Below are 25,240 nucleotides of genomic sequence, written 5' to 3' on the forward strand. Positions count from 1 at the left end.
TTTTTTTTTTTTTTTTTTTTTTTTTTTTTTTTTTTTTTTTTTTTTTTCTGGTTTTGGGGTGTGTGTGCTAAAACGCTGCCAAAACTACCCCAAGGGATACAGTGACAATTATGTTTTGTTTGTACTACAAATCCTGTACAGTATCCCCTTTAAATGTATTTATGTTGTTTCATTTTGAAACAGGATTAGGATGGAATGTAACCTATTGTACCACAGCAGACATTCTGCACTTCCATAGATAGCATGAAGTTTTCCAGTTACGTCTTGATACCTCCAAGGCACTCATGCAACAACTTTCCTAGTGAATGCACATCAGCAGCAAAGGTGATATGGACACCCTTGCAGGGACTGTTTCATCCTACCCCTCTCCTCCCTCTCACATAAAATTTGCTCCTCCACTACTTTTGTAGGCTAAGACAAGCCAGCCCCAGGAGTCAGTGGAGGAGCAGATGCCTTAATGTGGCGTGTGTACCTTGAAACATGAAAACCAGCTGTTAGGTGGGACTAGTTCAAGCTGTATTTTCTGGGCGTCAGCAAAAGGGAGTTTGTTCTCCTGTCAGCCTCAGGAGAAGGGAAGCTGTGAAAACTTTTGTTGGATGCAAGATATTTATGGGGCTGAAAAAAGCTCAGTGGAAAACTTAATCTTCTCCTTGCCTTCTTCCCTCCATCCTGCCCTCCCCTTTGACAGCCCTGTGCACACTGGGTGCTCTGGCATTCACAGTTCATGTTTCCCAAATAATAAGAAGACTTTATGAGGAGCTTTTGGATTTAAAACACCCACAGTTTTCTCATGGTCTGAATTTGGCTTGTCCCTAACAAGGAATCAAGAGCTGCCATAGAAACTGGCTTGTGACTGACTATTCATTCTGGGCTCCCAATGTTTTTGAATTGTTCTGATTCCTGACACCGTTAAGGCACATCTTTGTTTCTTGATATGCTGCCTAGCACATGTGCTTTGCAAAGGCTGCTTCCTTCAGACTGCTCAGCTGCTGCAGTGCATTTTTGATGGTCCTTTTTCACCTGGCCTTGGAGCAGCTCTTACTGCTTCCTCTGGTTTTCCGAATAATGCTCTCTGAAGAATTATATAGAAGACCTTGGGCAAGATGTCCTGTCCCATTCTGGGGGGAAAGGAGCACAGTCCTGGGAGTTTCAGGTTGATGCTGTACTCCTGCTTCTTAGAGATGGCAAGTAGGGTTGTGGTGCATCTTCCTCTTTCTTGCCGTTTGGTAGTTCCAGTTTTGCTGCTTTTTCTCTCCATGCATTTAATCTTCAGGAGATGGAAGAAGCTGGGGGAAGTGCAGGAGGGAAAATGTTGTGTTTTGTCCTTGCTGCTTTGGTTCCTCTGATGTCAACATGCTAGCACTTCCCAGTTATTTCTAGGGCTGTGAAACCAGCAGCTTTCCTGACACTTGGTGACCTCCTCAATATCTTATAAACCCCAGCCTCTTAAGTTGTGTCTGAATGGCTGGTGGGTGTGCTCACTGGAGGGACAACCTGCCTTGCTTTGGTAGCAGGCATGTGCAGTGTGCGAGTGACTCTCAGTGCTGTGCCAGACTGGAATAATCTCTGGAGGCCCCCCCTAGATTTCAAGCACGCAGGCAGGGAGGTGTGATTTGAAAGATTAAAATGGCAGCCTTAGTTTTTGGAGCAAAAGCCTCTTGTTTCTCCTGCCAAAGCAGGTTTCGGAGTGGGCTTCTGTCACTAAAATTCAGGTTAAACTCACTATAAAAAGGATTGTGCTGAGCCACCCACGGACCAGCCCAGATGTAGATTTCAGCTTCTCCATCTCATAGCCAAGTTCTTGTCAGTTTATGTTCATCCTTTTGGGAAACTGTCTTGTTATCAACAAAACGCATTAGCGTTTTCAGTCGTGATACTGATCTAGGGCTGAAAATATCCTGGATTCCATGAAAACAAATTGAAAACAAATCCAGACCAAAATATCATCCTTTACATCCCTCTTCTTTCAGGAGGAGTGCAGTGCATCAAGGCAGAGTCACTCTGGTGCCTACCAGCTGTGATACTTTACCATATCACTTTCCTGAACTGGACCAATTCTTTATGTGCAAGAGTGATCCTTGGATGGAGGACATGGCTCCAAGGCCATGTAGAGCCTTGTAAAGCACACCCTGCAACTTGGGAGAGCTCCTTTTTGGGAAGAGAGGAGTTTAAACTAGGACTGCTGGCCAGACCCTGTGCCTCACTCTCCCCTAGTGAGGAGAGATGAGTCCAGGCAGGAGTGACACGTCCCATACAATATGGGTTTTTTTTCTGGAACAGAAGCAAACTAAAGTACAATGAGCAGGTGTTTTAGATCTATCTTTGAGGTGTAAACTAATGGCTGAGAAGGGAGGTTATGTGAAGGGTGTTATAAATTTGAGAAATCCTGCCCCTCAGAATGGCTCTGCCTGAGGCTTTCGCTTGCTGCCTCTTCCAGATGATGTGTATGCATCTGTCAGGCTGTGCTGTTTGCAGGAAAAAGCCTCTGAAATAACAGAAAAGGATGTCCTACATGATGAGTGCAAGGAGGGCACAATCTCAGCTCTCACAGGCATGTAGCCTTTAAGACATTTGAAAGCAATGATATTTCATGAAGAAGAATCTTGGAGTAAGCACTAAGCAGTTATTGTTTCTGGTCTTATAGATGACCCAGGAATGTGCTGTTTTTACTGGCACTCAGTGAGACAGCTCTCGGTTGGGAGTTATCCAAGGCTCCTGGCATGGCTTCGGCATTCCTGCAGATTTGACACAATGATTTTAACCAAAATCCCACATGCTTGATATAATCACTCAGTGCCTTTAGAAAGGATTTTATACCTAATATGGACAAAAAAGGGCTCTGCTTTTCCAGAGATGTGACGTGTAGTGAGCAGGTTCGGATCCAGAAATAGACTCATCTGTATTCACTTAGCTTTGGTATTTTTTTGTGGTCTTTATTATAACAGGCAGGCACCTGCTGGTTGTCCAAGTGTAGATTGCAATATTCAGATTTAAAAAGCACAGCTACCCCTCAATTTTTCTCGATTGTCATCTCTGTGGCATGTGAATGTCAAACACACTGTAGGGAAGTTAATCACTGTATCAGCAGAGTCTAATGATGATTCAAAGAGAAAAATACACCAGACCTTTGTGTTGATACAGAGGAGATCATCAACCACTTTGGCTAAATGTACAAGTGGGCAGAAGCTGATGGAAACAGTGACTACACTCCTCTGTCATGGATTGGTTATTGATGGAGAAGGTTCTGTCACTGCTGCACATCAATAATGTACAGCTGCACAAAGAGGCTGAGTGGTGCCAAGTGGTTCTTTTACAGTCACTTTTCACTCCATGCAACACAGATATAAGACCTAAGGGCAGCCTCCTCTCCTATTGTCTCAGACCCCTCTTTCAGTTTTTTGCTGCTGTAGTTCTGGGGTTTGCCAGTGTATCTGCCGGCCATTCTGTGCTGTGATGGATGTAGCCCCTGGAGGAGGCAGCACCAGGACTTCCTTGCATTATATCTTGGGATTGCATGTGACTTCATCTGAAGTCAACAAGCTGCCTTGTTGAAATAACAGCCCCCAGGAAGTGTGTGACTGCTGATCCGGTGAAAATCAGTTGCAACTACACAATACTGGAATACTACATCACAGCTTATTAAAAATACAGTGGAAAGCTGCAATGCATGGATGTCACTGCCACCAGCACACACTGCACACAGGCAGACCAGCTCTCTGCCCTGAGGACCTTGCAGTGACAGTGTTTTCTCCTAAGTGCTCGTCATTGGCCTAATTCTATTCTTTTTCCATTAAATAAGCTGAATCCAGCTGAATCCAGCCAGTGGCTATATCCTTCTTTCACACACAGTGCTGGTGGGCCTGCCCTGCAGTGGCATAGGCAGGGTAGCAGAGCCCAGCATGCTTAGGAAATACCATTTGCTTTTCTAGGCAATATCTTTTGTAGGGTGATTATAGAGGATGATCTTTACATGTGGTTTTTTTTGGGAGGGGTATGTGCATCACTGATTCATAGTTGCCACTGTTATTTGAGTTTCATGTTTATCATGAGTTAATCGGAGGAAGTTAATGGTTGACTCATGCAGCTTGCCTTTGTTTAGGTCTGTGGGCTTGCTTTCTATGTGTTGAGCTCTCTGAACACCATGGAGAGCCATCATAACCTCCCTTAGCATTGTAGATCTCCTCTCCCAGCACAAGGCCCCAGGGTGACCCCACTCCTCATGCTGCAGCAGGGGCAGAGGACAGAGATAGCAGAGGCACGAGTTACAGTCCTAACTCAATGTGCTTTTATGGCTGCAAGCTGGAGTGATATTGGAATACAACTCCAATGTGCTGTGATTTCCAAAGAGGATAAGCACTATTTACACTTTTTAGCTTCCTGTCTTATGTAAGAAATATGATGCTTTTCCAAGAGCAGCTATTCGTTGGAGAAACAGATAGTGAAAGACATCACAGGATGGCCAGCTGGGTGATCAGAGAGAGAAGTGTATTTCCTTACGACTCCAAACTAATATGTAATTTCTGTCTCCTTTTTGCTGTTGTCAGCCGAGTGGAAAAGGCCCCCGCCTACCTGAGGTTTATTGTGTCATCAGCCGGCTGGGGTGTTTTGATCTATTCTCCAAGGTAAGAAGATACTTTTTTAATATTGCTTTTTAATTTGATTGTTTACTGAGACACGTCCACAGTGATGAACCAGACAGGAAGAATTTCTTCCTTTGATGGGAGATAACTATTTTACAGTTGCTATTTTGGATAGTTCATCCCTATTGTTGGGTTCATCAAAAAATCTTATTACTTCTGTGACTGAGGCAGAATTTGATTCAAAAAACATCTGGGTGTCTGTATGATCTGGCTGCCTGAAGTTTTTTCCATTGTTTTCTACAGCTGCTCTGTGTCGAGCTGTAATTCTTGGCATCTATAGTTTGAAAGATGGACCAGTACCACTTTTACTCCAATACCCTGTGGAATGATGAGGTTAAGAAAAAAGATTATTTGATATGTGAATTCTATATGTTTAACACTACTGACACTTTTTTTTTTTTTTTAATTCTTGGAGGCTAGGAAAGCATGGATACTCTTTTAATTGGCCAAATTTTAATTGATAAGGTTTTAGTTTGCCAGATGTTTTCACTTCAGATATGGGAAATCTCAAACACCTTACACAGATTTTTCTTGTTCATTCATATAGGAATAAAGTTGAAAAGAACATGTAAATTATTGAAGTTAATAAAAATCATAGCATTTATATTGTTCATACAATCTAATATTCACACAGACTGTTGTCTTCAAAGCAGGTTTCAATCTTTTCTAGATAAAACTTTGTTTAACACAAACCTTGTGTGAAGAACAACAATGGGGTTGCACTAGTTAAATGCAATTCTGCTTCTGACATCTTTCATAGAGCTCTGAAATAAAGAGTTTCTAACAGTGTCTCTTAGGCATAATATGTATCTAAACACAGATATCTGTGAGTGAAACAGAATGCATTGTTCTGGGAGGATCACACAGCTCACCAGACTCGTGGTATGGACAGATCTCCTGAGGCTCTTTGTTTGCTATTGTATTTTTATCTAATTTTGATAGTGAGCTGTTTTTTCGAAGGAAAACTTGGGAGAGGGAAAATCACACACAAAAAAAAGGAGAAAATTTAAGTATCTTCCTTACAACCAAGTATCACTGTAGCTGAGGTATAAGGTCAGACAAGGAACGTCATTGCACAAAAATTGTGAAAATTGCTTTTCCAGTTCAGCCTGTAACTTGGGAAAAAGTGTCTGGTCATTCAGCCAAAGTGACCTCAAGGCTGATGGGTGAGTGTGTAACTCCAGTGGCCTCAGCAGGGGCTGTTCCCAGGCACTGTGGCAGGCAGGCCCAGTGTGCCCTGAGTTCTTGGTGTGTGCAGGAAGGAAAGCTCACACTCAGTTCCATCTTGGGTCCCGAATGGGGCTGTAACACGTCTGTGCTGTTTTTCAGCTCCCGGGTTCGTGGAGGGGCTGGGCCACAGAAAGGTCCCATCCACACTGGGGTCTGGTCACAGCAGTGCTGTCCTACAGAGGGCTGGTCACCTCCCAGTGGCACCGTGCCAGGGTGGGAACAGGATGTTGGGCACACGGGGCTGATTCCAGCCCTGGGCTGGGTTTAGCACAGCTCCCTAACACATGCTCCAAGAACCACATTTGGAAAGGGATTGGAGGAAGCGCTTGAGCCTTAGTGTCCCTGTTGGTTTTGAAGACAGATGTGATGTGGATGGAGACACAAGTTCTTGAAAAGTGAGACAGTCTCTTTTTTCAGCCAGTTAAGAGGAGCCTTGGTTGTCCTTAGATGATAAATCCTGTGAAAGAGAGGGAAAAAGTCACGATGGTGCATTTTTCTGAATTAGTCAAAACAAGGAATAGTTGTCTTTACAGTAAAATGTGAATGATGAAAGACCACAGATTATTAAATCTTGGATATTATTTACCAGAAAAGCAAAAGCACTCCTCTGTTTTAAAATGTTTATCATCCTATTTCTGATAACCCTGCATTATTTTCATCATCCACATCTTTCTTTTATGCTCACTCACTCTTGTAATACCTATTGCTAACACAGACTTGAGAACCACAGATATCTTAACCTCCAGCCAGTTCATTTGGTCATGGTTTCAACAAATAGTTTTAACCGTTTTATCTCTTGAGATCTCTGTTCAACTTTTATTTGGTTTAAATATTTGTGTTGTGAAGGTTGTTGGGGCAGGCATATGACACACACATGACCTCCAACTCCAGCAACTAAAACATCAAATAGTGACTGCAGGGAAGGAGATGGGTATTGGGCACATTACAGCTGTGTGCTGACAGGGTGCAGGAGCACCAAGGAACCTGGGACACAGCCCTGGTTCATTACTGCATCCCATTTGGGCATCTGGTTTTGTCTGGTGAGGATAGTTATGTTGCAAATCACATCAAGAATGAAATTCATATCCTCATTTATGGTTATCTGCCACTTCCATGGACTTGAATGCAAGTTATGTATATAGGGGCCTTTACTATGTTGCAAGGAGGAAGGGGAAACTATGCACTAGCTAATGCCTGTGTTGGCATTTAGTGTCACCAGCTGTCATTGCAAGTCACCAGCTTGTGCTTAAGTATCTTTTAATGTTCTGTTTCTGTGAAAATAATTTCCAAGAGAAACAAGAGAAAATGCCTGGCTCAGACCCTCTAACTCTTGTATGGCCTTTTGCTCTTGAGTGGTGGTTAAAAGATCACCATTTCAGGTCAAACCACTAACTGCTTTGAAACTTGCTTTCTCGTCTTCTTTAGGTTTATCATCTATATGGTCTGTCTAATGTGGGAAAACTTAACTGTGATCTAATTTATGTTGGCCCATGTGACCAAAGAGAGAAGAAAATAACAGTTTTGTCTCTAAGAAGTTCCATCTGCTTGTTTCCAAACTAGCTTGCCTGCTCTGCACTGTCAAACAGCAAGTGACCATAATGCAGGCACCCAGTGTGAACAGCTGGGCAGGCTTCATGAGGCTGATTGTGGCTCCCCAGCTCAGCCCAGACTGTGACAGGACAGCCACTGCTGGCACCCTTTCAGGAGCTCTTTCCTGGTAGACCTCGATCATAGTGTGGCAGTGCTGCTTTTCTTGCTGCTCTGGCTTTTTCCTGCCATCTCAGTTGAAACAGAACGGACGCCCAGGGTAGAAGGAAGTGTTTTTCCTAAGTACAGATGTCAAGATGTACCACTGAGACACAATGCTGACCTTGCCTGTGATCATGGGATTTGTCTTCATCTTTCTCCCCTTCAGTTCACCCTGTTGTTCAGGCAAAATCCCAACAATAGAGATCCCTTTTGTCATGCCGAGTATTCTTCTTCCTTTCCAGATTCATTCATTCTTCCTTGCCTCCGTGTTAACTGCATTCACAAACAGGCTCTGGTTTGTAACCAGAAAATGCATAATTTTTAGTGTATGATCCAATTCTGGGGCCTTGAGAGTAGTGAAGAAATGCATGGCAGAGGAGAATTAAACTTGAATGTACCACATGTTTAGGTGCATGTGGGTTAAGAGATGCTTCAAAAGTGTATGTGGTGCTGACATGTTCTGTTTCTTTCTCTTATGCCTTACTAATGAATTAGATCCTGGATGAGGTTGAAAGGAGAAGGGGAATATCTGCTGCCCTGGTTTATCCATTTATGAGAAGTCTGATGGAATCTCCTTTTCCTGCACCTGGAAAGACAATCAAAGTCAAAACTTTTCTGCCTGGAGCTGGAAACGAGGTAAAAAGCAACTGCAAACATTAAAAGTCTTCCCCCTTACCACTCCAGTATTAAACAACAAAAGAAAAACAGGAGGAGACAATACAAGACACTGCGGGGATAAGAGGTGGCAAACCCTCAAATTGAGCAGTGCAGGAACTGCACCAGTGTTGGTATGCTAATGCTAGTTCCCATTCATTATAAACCAATTTATTGTTATTTATTATTTTATGTTTATTAGTAGGTTGGGTTTAAGAAAAAAACCACAACACAAATGTCCCAGTATGGCCTGGCCTACTGTAGTTCACAGACTATGGCATTGCTGGGCTTTATCACAGTGATAACAGGCAAGTGTGAGTTTCCCATGCTGTCTGTACTGCAGCAGTTCAGCAGCTGGCTGCTATTTCAAAACTCATTACTGCTGGTCCTGGCCTTGGTAGGAGTGACCAGCAGCATTTAAATGGTGCTTTTTGGTAGTAAATATCCTTTAACTGTCCCTTAAAGAAAAGCGTGTCATATGAAGGTTTTCTGTGCATGTGTGCACTTACATATAATAGATATAACTTCTTTTTATTGCTGACTGAAGTAGCTAAAAGCCTACCATTATACAGGATATGCCTTACTGGAAAATGGCAATATGGATGAAAAGTTTTTGTAAATTGAGGCTTGCCAACCATTAACTGTTTCAAATTTTTGCTCTTTGCATGCCCTTATGCAAGCATACAGTAGCTCCACTCAGATGGGCAAGCATATAGTGAAGATAGGAATAGAATTTATCCCAGTTAGTGAAAGTAGTTTAAAAAAAAAAAATCCCATTTAAGGGTTATTTTGCTCTCCTTAGGGTAAGTTTTACAGTGCTTTTACTATTTTTACATTAAATCATGTTTTTTCTAAATGTAATGCCACTGACTTCAGTGGATGGGGCCTGTAATGCCGTTTGGTATGAAAGGTAAAGGGTTCCTTGTGTAAGTGACTTTTCAAGGCATGTTAAAGTTACAAGCATTTTATTCTGGAGAGGCAACAGCTGAAAGGGTGATTGGAGTAACAGTGGAAAGATCTGATAATGCATTTTCGATGTGAATATATCTGGGAACCATGGATCTGCAACTTCTCTGTCCTCTGCTCAAGCTCCTGAACTCTCCCAGAGAAAAACATTGAGATAATTCCAAGCAAACAAACAACTCTCTTCTGGCTGAGCTTTGCTCTCTGTTATGCTAGTACAAACTCGTTATTTAAATGGAATGCACTGGCTTAATTAGGAACAGAATCTTGTCCTTCCATTGTGGCTCCTCTTGCCTAAACAAAGATGATGATTAATTGGGAAGTAGACAGTGTATTTCTTTGTGATGAGCAGAGTGAAGCAGAAGGCTTTGCCAGGCAGCAGAAAACATCCATGGTATTTGTAAAAGTTGCTGTAACTTGCATTGCATCCTACCCCGCAGCAACATTTTGGTGTTGGAAGTTTGTCAGTAAAATCAGCTCATCGTGATTTGGCACATAAACTTGATCTGAGCTTGCAATCCCAAGGTTAAGGAATGGAAGTGGGCACCTTTACTGCTTATGAGGAAGAAGTAGGCAGGCAGCATTTCCCAAGGAGGCCTTCCTGGTACACCGTCACTCTGAATTTGTTGTTTACTGCTTTTTGGGGCAGCAGCTCAGTGATGGGTGTCCAGTACTCTGGCATCATAAAGTTTCTGTATTTCAGGCTTAAAAAAATCAAATCTGTACACAAATACTAGTTTGTGAGGAATTTTATAAGGCCTACTCCAGTTTAAACCTGCTAAGGCATGCTTGTGGAATATAGTATCATGTGCATGAAAACATAAAAGCGGTCTAAAACAATAAAGTGGTGGTGATTTTTGGACATCTGGGAAGAAGGAGATGTATATATGTTCCTGTTAATATGCCTGCAGAGATTTCAACACAACTTCAAGTTGGACAACTTTTTCTCTTTCCCTTCTCTTTCCTCGAATTCCTCAATAGTCCATCACTTGCTCTCTCGCGTTTCATATTTTTCTCCTTCTGTTACTCTCTTCATGTTATTTTTCCCTCTTCTTTTTTCTGTCCTCTGCCTTCAAGTTCCACATCTGAGCATGTCAATTGCAGAGTAAAAGGAAGATATAATAAAGGAATCAAGCAAAAGACATTTGAGAAAAGGAAGGAGAGGGCCTGAGGTCATGGATGAAGTATGAAAATTAGACATTAAAGGGATGTCACAAGTCACCATCTAAGGCCTTGTCCTGACTCCCCAGTTAAGTATATATATGTATGTACATATCTTTATATGAAAAGATATATAAGAAAATAAAAAGGTTTTAAACATTATCTAGTGAATTATGCATCATGGGTGAGTGGAAATTGAGTAAATTTGGTTTAAATTCTGCCTGGCCTTTTAGTTCAGTCCCTGGCTCCTATCTAGATGTTAACATGAATTGCTAGCCATGCTTAGAACCAAATTTACATTGTCTTTATGACTGTTTTAACCCTGTAAGCTTCCAGCTCCAGCGTTTCCAATTGTTACTTGTTTCATCCAGCTGACTGAGCCAAGCTTTACGTCTCTCACACTGTTAACAAGGAAGAAGTGTGCTTCCCTCAGAAATGACAGCAATGCACACAGCTGTATTCTGGGAAGAATGACCTGACAGTGAATTGTGCAATATGCCATTTCTGTGGAGTGCTTTGCCTCCAGCCTCAGTTTGCCAAAGGGGACGGGGTTCATTCCCTGTGTCCCCTCCAAAGGAGAAAGGAAAGCCTGGAGTTGTGCTGGAGGCCCAGGCTGGGGTGCTGGGCATCCCTGGCACTGTGATGTCTGGCCAGCGATGCTGACTGATGTTGTTGGATGTGTTCAGGTCATTGAGCTGCGGAGGCCCATGGACTCGCGTCTGGAACACGTGGACTTTGAGTGCCTTTTCAAGTGCCTCAGCGTTCGGCAGATCATCCGCATCTTTGCTTCTCTCCTGCTGGAGCGGCGTGTGATTTTTGTAGCAGATAAGCTCAGGTAAGTGGCAGAGGGACCTGAACCAGGACAGTTCAGGACGGTGCTATCTCTGGATACAAGAAGCATTATGAACTGTACAGAATGGTGGTCAGATGTGAGGATCCTCTCACTGTGGAATTTAAATGTCTTCTTACACCAATGGAAGTTATCTGTGTCACAAATGTGGGGCACACATTCACTAGTGATCACTAGCTGCAAACTGTTTGTTCTGTGTCTTACTTTCCCATCTGTAAAATATCTATTCGTACCTGCTTCATAGTCAGCAAAAGTTTGCACAGCATTTTGAAGCAATGGGGTTCTGGCAATATTTCATTTCAGGTTTTGGACACGGAGTGCTCATAAACAGTAGTAGAGGTTGTCACATTGCAGCCATGCAGTGCAGCCAGGCAGGGAAGTGGGTGCTGAGAGTTCCCCTGCTTTAGTCCATGCACTACAGAGAGTTTATAATGGGGTTAGGTTTCAAATCCTGCACTGCCAAACCCATCCAGTGTTAAAATGCTATCACAGTCCATCCCAGCTAGTTAGGATATTTTTCCTGCTGCTCACATGTCCTGAAAACATTTCCTTTTTGAAGCTCCATCTTGGGATGCTTGCTACAACCTTTCAACTTGCTTCCCTGCCCTTTGATTACAATCTACCCTCTGGGTTCCTCTGAGGCATGAACTCACCCCAAGACGTAAGGAGTGAGAGCAACAGGTCGCAACCCTATGTGGCTTTTTCTAAAGAAGTGGGAGCTCTGTATAGGTTGCACCCTTGCCCCACAGCAAAGAAACATCCTATTTTTCAGATGCATGTGTCCAGGCATCTGTATAGAAAAGTGTGGACACTTTTCTATAAGAAATAAGACATTCTTTGCTGTGGCATGATAAATAATAAAAGATGGCAAATAAAAATAAAGACTGTAATTTATTAGCCTCTGGAACATGCAGCATCTTTTAAAAGGACACAAAAGACTGTATGGGTGGTTAAAAACACAGATGGATCTACCCAAACAAACTCTGCTAAACACTTTATCAGTCCCGACCTTCTCTGAATGACCGCCAGAAATAATAGCTGCACTTAGTGGCCGCCAGTGTATATAATAGCAAAAATACTTTGCATAGTAAAAGCTTTACAACCTTTAGGGGAAAATTTCTTAAAGCTGCAGACCCTTCTCAGGTTATAAAGTTACTTCCTTAGCAGTCTTTTTTGTTGTCTAGAACAACAGGAACATTTTATTTCATCCCTTCCCTTGTCAGTTACCCTCAGTTACTTAGTTTGAATGACCATTTGGGATGACTTATTTTTACATTAACTCCTGGTGCGAATTGTGTAACTAGTCCAGGGATTCTGCAGTACTTTAGTAGACATGCGAGTCACACCACGAATATTGCGGCGGGTGGCTTTTGAAAATGCTGTTGGTGTGTTCCTTTTGGCTCTTTCTACAGCGTGCTTACTTACAACATTTTGTCTCTGTCTATTTTACCGTTCACTGAGCATAATTAATGGCACCCGCAAGTCTGACTGTAACTCAGAATGACACAGGTCTGCGTTCCTTCAAATGGCACAGATATGGTACAGTGGAAGTGAGGGCTCTGCTGTGCTGCTGCCAACTGTTGCTCTGCTTTGGAGCTCCCAGTTGCTCCTTTGTATTGTTGTCCCATTTTGGCAAAGTACCACGAGCCCTGTTCTGTGGGCCACGGGCACAGTACTGAGGGGATGGCTTGCTGCAGGAGACATCCTCAGCCACGAGGGCCGAGGCAGACAGCAGCCATTCCCTGCCTGGAGTGCTCCTTTGGGACAGCTGCCTTAGCCACGTCATGCTTCTGGGCACTGTGCAGAGGAGAAGCAACAATTAAACTTACCTAGGCAGGCTTAAGGCAGTTTGGCGTGGAAAGCAGTCATGTTGCGAATGCTGAGGGCTCATAGTGACCCAGGACTCATCTGGCAGCCAGGGTTTCATACACACTGCAGCCCTGGCTGGGAGTTAGTAGCTCAGGCTTGCCTGTGCAGTTACCTTTCTCCTGATAGCTGTCTGGTCCTGGAGGCCTTGGAGCAGGGGATAACAATCCTTCTTAGAGGCAATGTGCTGCTCGCCCTTTTGGCACATGGAAATACGGCAACAGGACCAGCAGCAACCAGAAATCTATAAAGATCCCTTTCAGTAAACACATATCCAAACATTGTGCTCTCCTGCAAAAACTTTTCTCTGGTGAGCTGATGTTTCTGGGTGAGAGCAAGTCATCAGGGGCCATTAGGAGAGGATTCAGATGGATCCAAGAGGCTTATGAAGTTTTGTGGTTGCTCCTGTAAGGACAGAACTTTTCTTACAAAAAGGTTTATATCCATATACTTTGTTATATCCACATGTACCCTTTACTGTACACATATATTTTCTTTTGTTTAATAAGGGATGACAAAATCTGATGTGGTTGATAAGGTCCTGGATTAAGACCTGTGAATCCTGAGCTATCCTTCTGGAGCCAGAGACCTGCTGAGTGACACATACTGTAAACATAGCACCTCTTTCTTACCTTTTATCTGGTCTGCCTGGGATCAGAAACACTCCAGGACAGAGACTGCTTCTTGCTCTGTGTGTGCATGCAGCTCTACTTTATGCAGTGTGGTCCCTTTCAGCAGGGGGATCTAGGAGGTACTGTAAAATAGAAACTAAAAATGAGTCCTTTGACAAGGGCCTGGAGAAAGTGACTTTGGATTTAAATTCAATACTTACTGAGGTTTTCATGGTTTAAATGGGGATGAAGTCTAAAATGAAACACTCTGGCTTTGAGCTAATAACTGTCTCTCTTGGAACCTTTGCCTTATCTGACATGAAATTTGTTTATGGCTGAAGCTGAAGAAGTTTACCAGTAATGTGGAAAAAAAAAAGAAGTAAAATATCTTACCAGTCCACTCTGTATGCCCACAGAACAAGAGCAGGAAATTAAAAAGATTTTACAAGGATTTGAATTCTGTATGTACCCAGAAACTAGCTTAGAAATTAATGATGTTGAGGTTTAGGCTTCAAACAATGCAATGGGATTTTGTGGCTGGCTGTTTAACAGGTCTCCGAGTGATAAATGAGTTCACACATTATACAAGTTTGTGAAAGTCACGCCTATTGAAGTGAGATTCATTTGAGAAATTGATATTTATGGTTCTTATAGTGCCCAGAATGTGAAAATTTACAGTCCTTGATCTTTGCGCAGAAGAGGTTGTCACTTTTCAACACAGAAAGCTGTCTGGCAATGAGAAGGCAACAGTGAAGTTTTGAATGACAGGACTGTGAGGTTGCCCTGGTTAGATATGAGCAGTTAGATTTGGGTGTTTTTTTTCACCAGTAAGTTGATTATACATTTTTTCTGCTTGAAACTGGGTGAATAAAACCCTGCAGCTTTTTGCTTAGCTTCAAAAATGAATTTGAATCTACCAGTCATCTTCAGTATTTTGCTTTCCATGAGCAGTCAAGAAGGCAGAGAAATAAAGATAACAGAGAAACTTGGAAGAATAATAACAACAACAACAACAATAATAATAATAATGACAACAATTCTTAAAAAGGTAACTTAAGGCTCCAATTCCTTAAAAATCTGCTGAAAACACAGCTGAGGTGGTATGTCCCATCCCGGTTCAAGTCCCTGACCCATCTGGAAGCCCCTATTTATGTTACCAGCATTCTGCCTGTTCATCTCAACTCTGAAATGGTCTTGTGACTTCCAGCTGCAAAGGGAGAGCAGCTCTAGTGCCATCCTTTGGGGTTTGAAAGGCAGCAGATGCAAAGTCAGTGGGTTCTGGGGCTCAGGAACACTGACGTTGCTGCAGGCACAAAGGTAGCAACAGAAAACAAATAGAAAGCAAACGCTGGAAAAAAATATTTCTCTGCTTGTTTTAGTTTTCTGCTGGGGAAACAAATTTGTGGACATGTTTGCTGAAGAGGTGATGCATCCATGCGTGTGAGAACAGTCTCTTTGCCTTTTCCCCTAAACGTTTGGTGAGTGGGAAGGGAAGGCCCTGGACATACCAATGTCCTTTTGTTATAATCCCATTTTTTATAAATAAAAAACACTCTTGCTGTAATCCACTATATTGTGAAGGACTCTGAGGGTATTTTGCTTACATTTCAAATGTAGATCCAGTCCAATGCCAGCCGGAGTCAGTGAGAGTGATGAGGCTTGTCTTTTGCTATGGAGCCAAATCCAACAATATTCCTCTCAGTGGCCTTTCTGGAGCTTTTGGGGCTGTGAAAGGCCTCTATAGAGCCCCATCTCTTGTAAAAGACAAAATAACTTTTCATTGTTATGAATGTTATTTTTTATATGAGACATTTCAGCTACTTCTCAGTGAAACAGGAGCATGAGTCTCAGGGAAAAAAAATCTCTGTCGACAGCAGTGTGGTTTGTGCTCCTAAACCTTATGGATAAACTTGGAAATGTACCTCAAGGTGAAGGTGGGCCAGGTGTTTCTCATAAGTAGCAGTGCCAGCTCAGGGAGCCGTGAGGGAATGATGCTGAGGCAATGTTGGATGACAGTGAATTTCAATGCAGGTTAATCTTTAGCACATCAGGGTCTTCCTCCCATAGGGATGGCCGCAGATGACTCTGTCTTATCAATAAGAGTTTTCCCTCCCTCCATATTTCTCTTCCCCTCTGCCAGCACCCTTCCCCTGGCCAAGCACAGACCAGCAGTCTGTCACCTGGTGTGCTGCTGCCTCCTGAAACCCTCCTCTGCAGTGCTTGCCCTGGGAAGTCAAGAGGTGCTATTGCTGTGAGGTGTGAAGGCTTTATCCTGTTAAGGACAATAACCTCCCTACCCCTCCCCAAAGTATTCTGGATTGCCAGGAGGAATCTGTCTTCCCACACAACTGTAGAAAGTCCAGGCGGATCCTAGACCTGACCAAAGGTCATGGGCTGCTGACAGAAACGTTGACTAATACAGGACAGAGCATAAATATGTAAATACTGGAGTAGTCATCCCGCAGGCATGTCTCTGTTAACTTTGTGGAGCAAAAGGGGAGCCGAGTGTACTTGCATTCGAGGGCAAAGGCTTTCAGAACAAACAACAGCATTTCCCAAACCTCACGGACAGACACAGCTCAGGGCTGTTACACCCAGGATGTTCAAGGACCAGTGATGCTTGTCCTCATGTTTGAATCTGTTGTTTTGGAAGTCATGAGGCTTAAGGAACTAGCAGCAAAGTTGAGAGGTAGCCTGGCTTCCATTTCTCAGTGCCTGCCTAGGAAGACAGTATTAGGGATCCTTTAATCTAGTAGCTGAAATCACAGCATGATCTTGCAGCTCAAGTTAAAATATGTGAATTTAAATAGGAGATAAGTGACAATGCTTTAGTAGCAAATTATTGCTTCTCACTCCTGTAGCAAGGTCAAGTGGAAAAGCAAGAGCAGTTAAATCTTCTGGCAGATTACTAAAGTACAAGCTCATTCCCTATTTCCTTATTGTTCTTTTTTTTATTAAAAAAAGTGGGATATAATTCTTACAAGCTAATCATGGCAATGACAGGTCTGGCCAGCCTCACCTGCTGCCTAGATATGCTCCTTTCCCATAGTCTGTCATATCATAACTCTTGTAAAATCTACCAGCTGGCAGTTTAAAAGGTAAACCCACATGTATTAGGGTAGAGAGAGAATGTGTGCTTAGTAAACAAACATGAGCTTTGGCCAGTAATAAAGATTTCCCTTACTTTCTCCCATTGCAAAAACCTCCACAAAAAGAGGTGAGAGAAATCTGACAACAAACACATGCCAGAAAACTTGTGAGGGAGAACTTACTGTTGCCATTCTCTAACTGGTCTGTATCATTTCTAAGCACAGGCTACAGGGTCTTAGCAGTACTATATTTATTGACTGTGCATTTAAAAAGGAGATGTTTAGAGATGCAAACTACTCTACCTGTGGAATGTGTAATCTTTATGTCTAAACTCAGGAGAAGTATGGATGACTTTTCTTCTGGTATATTTTTATCCAAAGATCTTGAAGTGCTTTCTTAGTACTGTCAGGATTATTGTGCTTGTCTGGTCTGATATGCTGAACATAAGCCACACAATTTCTTCCACTCATTTCTGCAGTGGAAGGAATGAGCTCTTGTATAATTATCCAATATGTAATCATGCCTAGTAGACAGAATTTATTTTACAGCAAAAACATCCATTCCTCATGTAATCAACCAGAGAGTTGCTGTTTCCTTCAGTAAGAGCCAGATCAGCCCCCACTGAATAGTGATTTAGAACCTGCAGACCACCCCTGCTTTACCTGAGGGACAACAGCTTGCAGCTCCTTTTATCTTTTATAAAAGAAGCATCCTCTGGAGTCTGTCTGAGTCTCTGTCACCTACCCTGCCATAACTTTCCATTTGTTAGACTTTGTTTTTTCTCAGTCTGCTTGCACTATGAAGCAGCAATAAATAGAAACAGAAATATTTAAAAACATCCCTTAAACCATCTGTAATATATGTCATTAACTGGCCTGATGTAGCTGCAATTTCTTGATACCCTGCTTTCTTTCCTATCAAATCTAGCTAGTAATCTTTCTTGAGTAGGATGCTTGCATGCAGACCAGTCCTACAAGATGCGGAGCACCTTGTCTTAAGAGTCTGAACGCTAAAATTGAAGGTCTTCAATGAGATGAGAAATTGGTGGTTTAAGGTAACTAGCAGAGCTGACTCCCAAGATTTTTTGAAAGAAATTTTGCACTTTACCCCATCCTCTCAAGAGATGCTTACACTTTATACCACTTGGATTACTTTCTCTGTCACCTAGATTGTGTGACGAGGAGCCATACACGGACAGTAGGAAAATCTGTGTCAGGGAAAAGAGACAGCCTAAGGAAAAAAAATGAACATTCCAAGTCTCTGGCTTGTTTATTATTTCACAGTCCCAGAGAAAAACAATCTAATAGTGATGTTTTTAATATACAATAAACTTCAATGGCATTTTTTAATATGCCATATCCCAAGAAGGGTAGAGCTTGTATAATTTTTCTTTTCCTCCTCCCCTCCTTTCCAGCGGTATTTATTTAGGTCACTCCAGGCTTTGGCCAATGCTCTACAGTGGGAAAACATCATCATTTTTCCACTTATGATTTGTACAAAAAAATTCTCTCTCCCTTCCCCATGAAAGGGGATGGGATAAGAAGATGACCATGTTGTTTGGTAATTCTCTTCTGGATTGCTTATTGGCACAATACGGCAGTAAACTGCAACATCTTCCCAACTTGACCTCTAGCTCCCTGCAAGAGGATTTAGACAGATTCTCTCTTTTCAGCTTTTAAATGAGAAGGATTTAGAGGGATGGAATTGTTCCTCTCCTACTTGGTTACTGCATAGAAAAATACTTTCTACTTTACAGCTGTCCTGTTGTTAATAGTGCAACGATAGCCCGAAAATCTCAAACCACCGTTGTGAACATTAACAAGGACTGGTGGGAGCAAGGGTCCCAGTGTGGAAAGAACAGGTAGTTAACAGTCCTCTGGAGCAGCTGGGCCAGAATCACTTCTGCTATGGATTCATGCTAAGAAACTGTCCTGCAGGAAGGAACTAGATAACTCTGTAGGCTATAGGGATAACTTCCCACTTGGAAATTTCGGGGTATTTTCCTTGTAACCTCATGACATAGCTTGGGCAGGTGGCTGATGTGTCAAAGCATTTTTCCCAAAATCCCATTTTCTTGAGCTTTGCTTGGAAAGTATGGTTGAACGCCAGTTGACTGAAAAGGCAAATCCTTGTTCTGAAGAGCACTTTGCATGTCTCTTACTCCAGGGGCTTTCATGTGCCTTGCTTACGCACAAGGATTACAGGAGCGAAAAATAATGTCTTTGTTAAAGCCACATTTCCCTTTAATCAACTGTTCTATATTTTCCTTAAATTAAGCACTTCAAAGCTATTCTCTGAGAGAGAGGGAGTGATTTCCTGACAGCATGGTCTCTGGTCTGCAGCTCTCAGCTCCTTGATCTGTGCCATGAGCCAGGGTTGTGCTTTGCAGGTTATCTGTGGCACCTCAGATTGCCTGTCACTCAGGCGTTCCAGAAAGGTGGGGGCTGGATTTTGAAAATGGTTCTCTCAGTAGAGTAAAATAATTCACTAATTTGTGGAAAGTTATGATAACTTTTGGAAATTTTGCATAAAATGTGTGTCTTCCAATACTTGGAGAAGAAACAAAATATAGTCAGAACGAACTGCACTTACTTCTTCTTTGGTAATATCTCCTTATGAATTTTTTAATTATCAAGCATTGAAAATCTGAATTACTTTAACTGACTGAAAAATCCAGTGCCTTTAAAATAGGAATCCCTGAGAGCACATAACTTTTCATGATGCCCATCTCTCTCTAGCTAGGGGACATCATCTCAGCAGGGCAGACAGCTGCTGGGTGCTGGTTTTTCCTCTTGGACCCTCCATTGCATTGTAACTTAACTGCTCATTCCTTAAAGCCCTTGAACCTAACCTGCAGTTGGGCACAGATTGCTGCAGCAGCCCTCCTGCATAACAACAGCAGCTGCCAAGAATATCACAGCTATAATCTTTGGTCTCTTCATTGTCCTCTTAGAAAATACTAAAATTTAAGTTTCTTGCTCCTAGCATTTACCCCATGTGCCAAAATATGTCCTGATGTTCTGTGACATTTTCTGTTCTCGTGTGATGGGGCATTTATGGTGACAAAAAAGCTTTTTGGCCCACGTGCTTCTGTCAAGTTTCATGGGAGAGCAATGAAAGGACAGGCAAGGGTCATGACAGAGCCCTCATCCCTTCTGCTCCACGCTGCCTGCTGTGCTCATAAGGCACTGTGGGGATGTGTTAAGTATCACTGAGGCTGCTGATGGACCCAAGGTGGTTGAGTAAGGGCACAAAACAAGGAGAGAATGTTGCACACTTAAGCTAAAGGGGATGTGGTCAGAGAAGAGCTTATCAATGAAGATGTTGCCCACTCAATTTTCAGTAAAATATGATAGGGAGGGACCAACAAAGGAACACAGATGATGACGCAAAGGGTTGGGCAAGTCTGCTCCACGAACTGTACCCATTGACACGGCAGTGTTGGTAAACCATGGCCCCATGAATCAAAGTCAGAGAAAACAGTTTCAAAAACCAGGTTGTAACATTTGGTTTATCATAAATCTCCTGCCTGTAATCATCAGTAGCACAAAGGAATTGCTGCCTGAGCTCTGTGTAACTCACCTTCAGTGGTCACAGGACTATGTTCCAAAATTAACTGCGTCACTGGTGCCCCCTGAAAAGGAACTGCAACACCACTTTTGCCAGACAGGTGAGGACATAATGACTTTTACAGGCTTGGCTGTTCTCATACTGCTCTGTAGAAAGCACCAGATAAAACCTGAAGTGCAACTCGTCTCTTGCAAAAGAAGGGTTTAGCTCATTTTATGGGGCAAAACTGCCATTTGAGTGGTGTGAGGGTTAAGTAGCTACACTCTTAGACTTGTAAGCATAGTTAAAAGATTCTGCAAACGACAATAACTGATAATTAGGCTGATGTGATGTGGAAAATATGCATTTCCTCCTCAGTCTGTGCCCCCCTCTCCCTGCCAGTGTTATCACTTGTTTGCATTCCTTGAGATATCACAAAGGTCACTTGCAGCAAACGTGTCAGCATTCAAATTAGGGGAGCCGCTGTGGTTGGACTCTGCCCTTCATCCCTGGAAAAAGCAGAGTTTGGTTCTCACTTCTGCATCACCTTGCTGCTTGCCAGAGGGGGGAAGCCTGGCTCAGGAGGTGAGGAAGGAGTGGATGTACCCTGGAGGCTGAAGGCAACAGCAGCGCTGTTAGTTTGTTAAATCACTCACCTGCCCTGGGAAATGTTCATTCTTGAGTAATGTTTTTTATTTATCAATGTTCTGTGCATAGTGAGGGATTTTCATCTGCTTCTGGACTAAGAGTGAGTCTTATCTCAGTGTTATATGTTGATGTGTGTTAAGGCTGGGTAATATATGTTTGAGCCCATAATAGACAGGGGAGATCTATTGTTTGTGCTTTAGAGGGCTCTTTACCCAGTTCCAGAGATTGACTGTAGCAGTATTTGTTGTAGTCTGTATAATGATTAAGTTATGACATGCTCAGAACTGCCTGCTGAATTTGAGATGGCCCAAACAGACCTGGCTCACCACAATCCTCACGTGAATTTTATGTGTTCCCATCTGTCATGATCACATTTACACTAGAGAATTCCTTATTTTACTCAGACACTAGGAACAGAGCTTTCTATTGGCAAATCTCCTGTGACATTAAGAGAAAAAGTAACCTAGAATTTCGCATACAGATTTGCCCATATTTCCTGAAAAAGAAGAATGTTGAGTATGGATCAGAGATACAATATTAGCTGCCAATTACTAAAGACCTCAGGTAGTAATTCTTGATACACTTCTTTAAAGTGTCTGTTTTATAAAATAAATCACAATGCAAAATATTACTCTGGCTAATACAGCCTAAAGTCACACAATTTCCCATGTAATATGAACCCACTGTTTTGATATTAAACTTATTGATTATTCTAGAGAAAGGTCAGATTTAGTTACAGGAAATGCAGAGAGTCCAGAACTCTCTTTTAAGTTTCATATGCAACCGCTCCATCCTAAATTTCCTGCAGCTTCTGATTTACCCAGGTTTCCACAGATTTACCTGAAGCTCAGGTTAGGAAAAGTGCCTTGGCAGCAGCAGGGTAGTCCTCCCCTGTGTACCCCTACACAGAGTTGGGCCCTTTACAGAAGGATTCTGCCACAGCAAATTCTCAATACAGAAGGCTGAAATATAATTATTTAATTTAAAAATATATTACATTCCTAAAACTTAATAAATATATTAATGATATGCTATAATGAAATTAAAATATTCAATAGCTTCCAAAATTGCAGTTTCTACTTCCAAACCACCTTGTAAAGGCTTGAAGGATCCTCTGTAGTTTGTTTAATCCCTGAAGGGCTTCTAGAAAAGTAAAAAAATATTCAAATTTCCGAAGTTGAAACATGCCTTGCTGAGGAGAGGCTGGTTTTGCAGCAGCCCTCTCCCACAGCAGTCAGAGAACTTGTGGTTTAGAAGGCGCTATCTTGTCTTGTGCATGTACTTGAGGGCTGGTCTGATTAAAGGAGAAGTGGGAGAAAAAAAAAAGGTCTTTGAGGCTTCATTTCAGCTAAGTATTTCAGCACAATGAAAGTAAATTAAGGCTGAAACTTGTGCTGAAATACTGTGTTGAATCAATGCCTAAAACAGTAATTTGCCTGTCCCCTCATGCTTTATTTTAATTGCATGAACTGACTGTAACTCCTGCTGCTCTGTAATCATTAGAAATAATTTTTCTATCGGTGTCCAGACAATTTACTAGATTTGGATTAATTAGGGTCAAATGGTAATAAGCTGAGCTCAAATTCTGGTGTTTGTTTTGGTCACAATCTTTTGTCTCTCACGTACAGATAAATATATTCGCTGTGAAAGAAACCTGTCTTTTCAGTTTGATAATCATTCCCTGCTAGAAACTGTGGGTTTGTGTCTGCCTGCTTATCAGCAGGCTGTGCAGAGTGGGGCAAGGAGGAAGAAGTGCAGAAATGGCTGAAGTGTAGAGTACTGGTTATATTTGTTTCCCACCTGTGCCACGAGTAGGCTTTGAGCTTCTGTCACACACCTTTGGCTGTGCTGGTGTCTGACCTTGCCTCCTGCAGCTGCATCCCCTCTCAGCAGTGCTGGCTCTGAACAAGGATGGATAATTGGCATCATCAGACGGCCTCATGGTCCTTCCATCTGCCTACAGCAACAGGGAGGAACAATTTTCACCCAGGGACCTAGTAATTTGGCTCCATGTGTGTGAACAGAGCTTTATCCATGATCACATTAAATTGTTTTCCTTGGTCCTTGCATTGTTTGGCCCAGCCAGTCACTGTCTTGTTCCTTAATTTTGCATCCTGCTCTCTTGGCCCTCAGTTTCCTTTTTACCTGCTCATCAGGCTCATTTTATCTTCCTCCCCTCCCAGTTCTGCCTCATGGGTCTTATTTTTACCTCCTTGATCTTAATTCAGCCTCTGCCCTGCTTTCCTTTCCTTTTCTTCTCTTCCCTTCCTTCGGGTTACCTGCAGGATGAAGATGACCTTCTGCTCCCAGATGAGCCTTCATTTCTCTGTGTAGCCCAGGGCTATAATGGAAAGGAAGGTGTTGCTTAGTGTGAACAATTTATTCTGAAGAAATTAGCAGCTCAGTAGTCTCTTTTTAGTATGCACAAAAATATTATTTTAAGATGTCTTCTAACATAACTGAATCAGAGTGAGTTTAGACAACACTGGCAGGAGTCCTTGGCACACAGGGCACACCCTCCTGACAGCCTTCAAGTCCTTGCCAAAGAATGCCACCCTTTCACAAAAACGTGCAGCAAAGATTTTCGATCTACCAGAACACTATATATTTTTATCTGGCTTCAGAAAAAAACTGATCTGATGTCAAGCAAGTGGGATTTGGATAAGTTGATCTCCTGAGGTTTATTGCTACCTGAAGTACTTTATGGTTCTATGTAACTTTGCTTAAAATGGGGAAACAAAATAATAATTTTGTTATTTTGTTTTTTGTTACTTTGTTTATTTTGTTTATTTTGTTTATTTAGTTATCCAGAGGCAGACACACAAGCTTAAAAACATCAGCGAAAACAAGTTAAATTTTGAATCCAGATCATGTGAAAGTAGTGCCTTCCAAATGCAAGCAACCCTGCAAATAGGCAGGTCTCCTGGAGCTGTCAGGAATCGCATGCCTTATGCATGAACACACAGAGGTATCCTTTAATCCCTAATCAGCAGGGATGTTACCCATCACAGCTTCACGTCTCAAAATATCTCTGTTTTAGGTTTGCTTCAGTATTAGTTTACATTTATTGCTCGATGTTGTTCCAGGTGAGGAGGTTATCTCATACACTTCTTGCAGTTGTCTTCTGACACAAACTCCTCCCCAACCCTCTCTGTATCCAGTGCTGTACCTTTGAATATGCCTATTGTTCCTAAACATGTGTGCTTGCACATTCCTGAACTTGGGGCTGTAGTCGTGCAGTCAGATGGCTCCACTGCTGTGCCCTCTTTTCCTCTAGCAACAGTGACTCACATGATTTTAATTTGAAGTGTTCATGAGGTAGGTCTTCTTGCTAAAAAAAATGAAAAAAAACCATGTAATTTCTTTGATTTGAGTCAAAAGAGGGAATTGAAGAATTTTTTCCCTTTTAAACGACCTAGAAATGGTAACAGAGAAACAGTCAGCAATAGTTTTTCACAGGAGGAAATACTGTCATGTCTGGCATTTTATACTGGCTAGAAAGCTGGAGATGTCCTGCACCACTGTATCAAAGACTTTCTTGAATTCTTATTTTATTCCTCTCTGCCCTTTTTCATGAGCAGTTGGTGCTATCTGGGACAAAAAAAATGTGTCCTCGCAGCACAGAGCCCCAGGAATGAAAGATTGATCTGGAGGGCTCTGGGAGCTCACAGGCTCAGGAAGAGCACTTGGGCATCAAGGGGAGTACTGGGGCTGAGCACCCACACTGTGGAGCAGGGAGAAAGCAGTAACATGTCCCTGTCATCAGCAATCTCTTCCAGGGAACTTCAAGGGCTTGCTTTGAAGGCTGACCTTCAGGAATGCTGCAGGAGCTCATTACAGCCAGACAGCTGGAGTTTGGTGACTATCACTTCTGATACTTATAAGTTTTGATTTATATCTTGTCCCTCATACTATTACTTAGTCTTATATGCCTGATAATTAGTGCTGATATTATATATTCTTATGCATCACTTTATTTTTTAGAACTTAAGTGTGTCCTGTATCTGGCACAGCACAGCTTTGCTCTGAATTACTGCCAGAGCACATCAACAGTGGTGCCGTATGTGCTCCATCTCCCACCCAAACTGTAGCTACAATTTTTATTTCCATTTTTGATGCTTTTCAAGCTTTCTGCTTTGTCCTTTCCACCTCTGCAGCCTGTGTGTGTTGGGAGGGGAAATGGGCTGAGTCCTTGGCCTGTAGCCTTTTCCCAGAGTCCTTCAGAGAAC

General features: G+C 42.3%; 1 protein-coding gene across 6 annotated transcripts in view; it reads left to right on the plus strand.

Moving 5' to 3' along the window:
* The window catches only part of ST5 (suppression of tumorigenicity 5), a 175,955-nt gene that overhangs the window by 139,490 nt on the left and 11,225 nt on the right, over window positions 1-25,240 (plus strand). For all 6 annotated transcript variants that reach the window (XM_027884562.1, XM_027884563.1, XM_027884564.1 and 3 more), the window contains 3 exons: window positions 4,545-4,622; window positions 8,115-8,255; window positions 11,084-11,232. In XM_027884562.1, coding sequence (XP_027740363.1) covers window positions 4,545-4,622; window positions 8,115-8,255; window positions 11,084-11,232 — 368 coding nt within the window. The remainder of the gene's footprint in view (window positions 1-4,544; window positions 4,623-8,114; window positions 8,256-11,083; window positions 11,233-25,240) is intronic.

This window comes from Empidonax traillii, unplaced genomic scaffold, assembly GCF_003031625.1.
Source record: "Empidonax traillii isolate 1590-97213 ecotype Southwest subspecies unplaced genomic scaffold, ASM303162v1 scaffold148:size1803964, whole genome shotgun sequence".
NCBI lineage: Eukaryota > Metazoa > Chordata > Aves > Passeriformes > Tyrannidae > Empidonax > Empidonax traillii.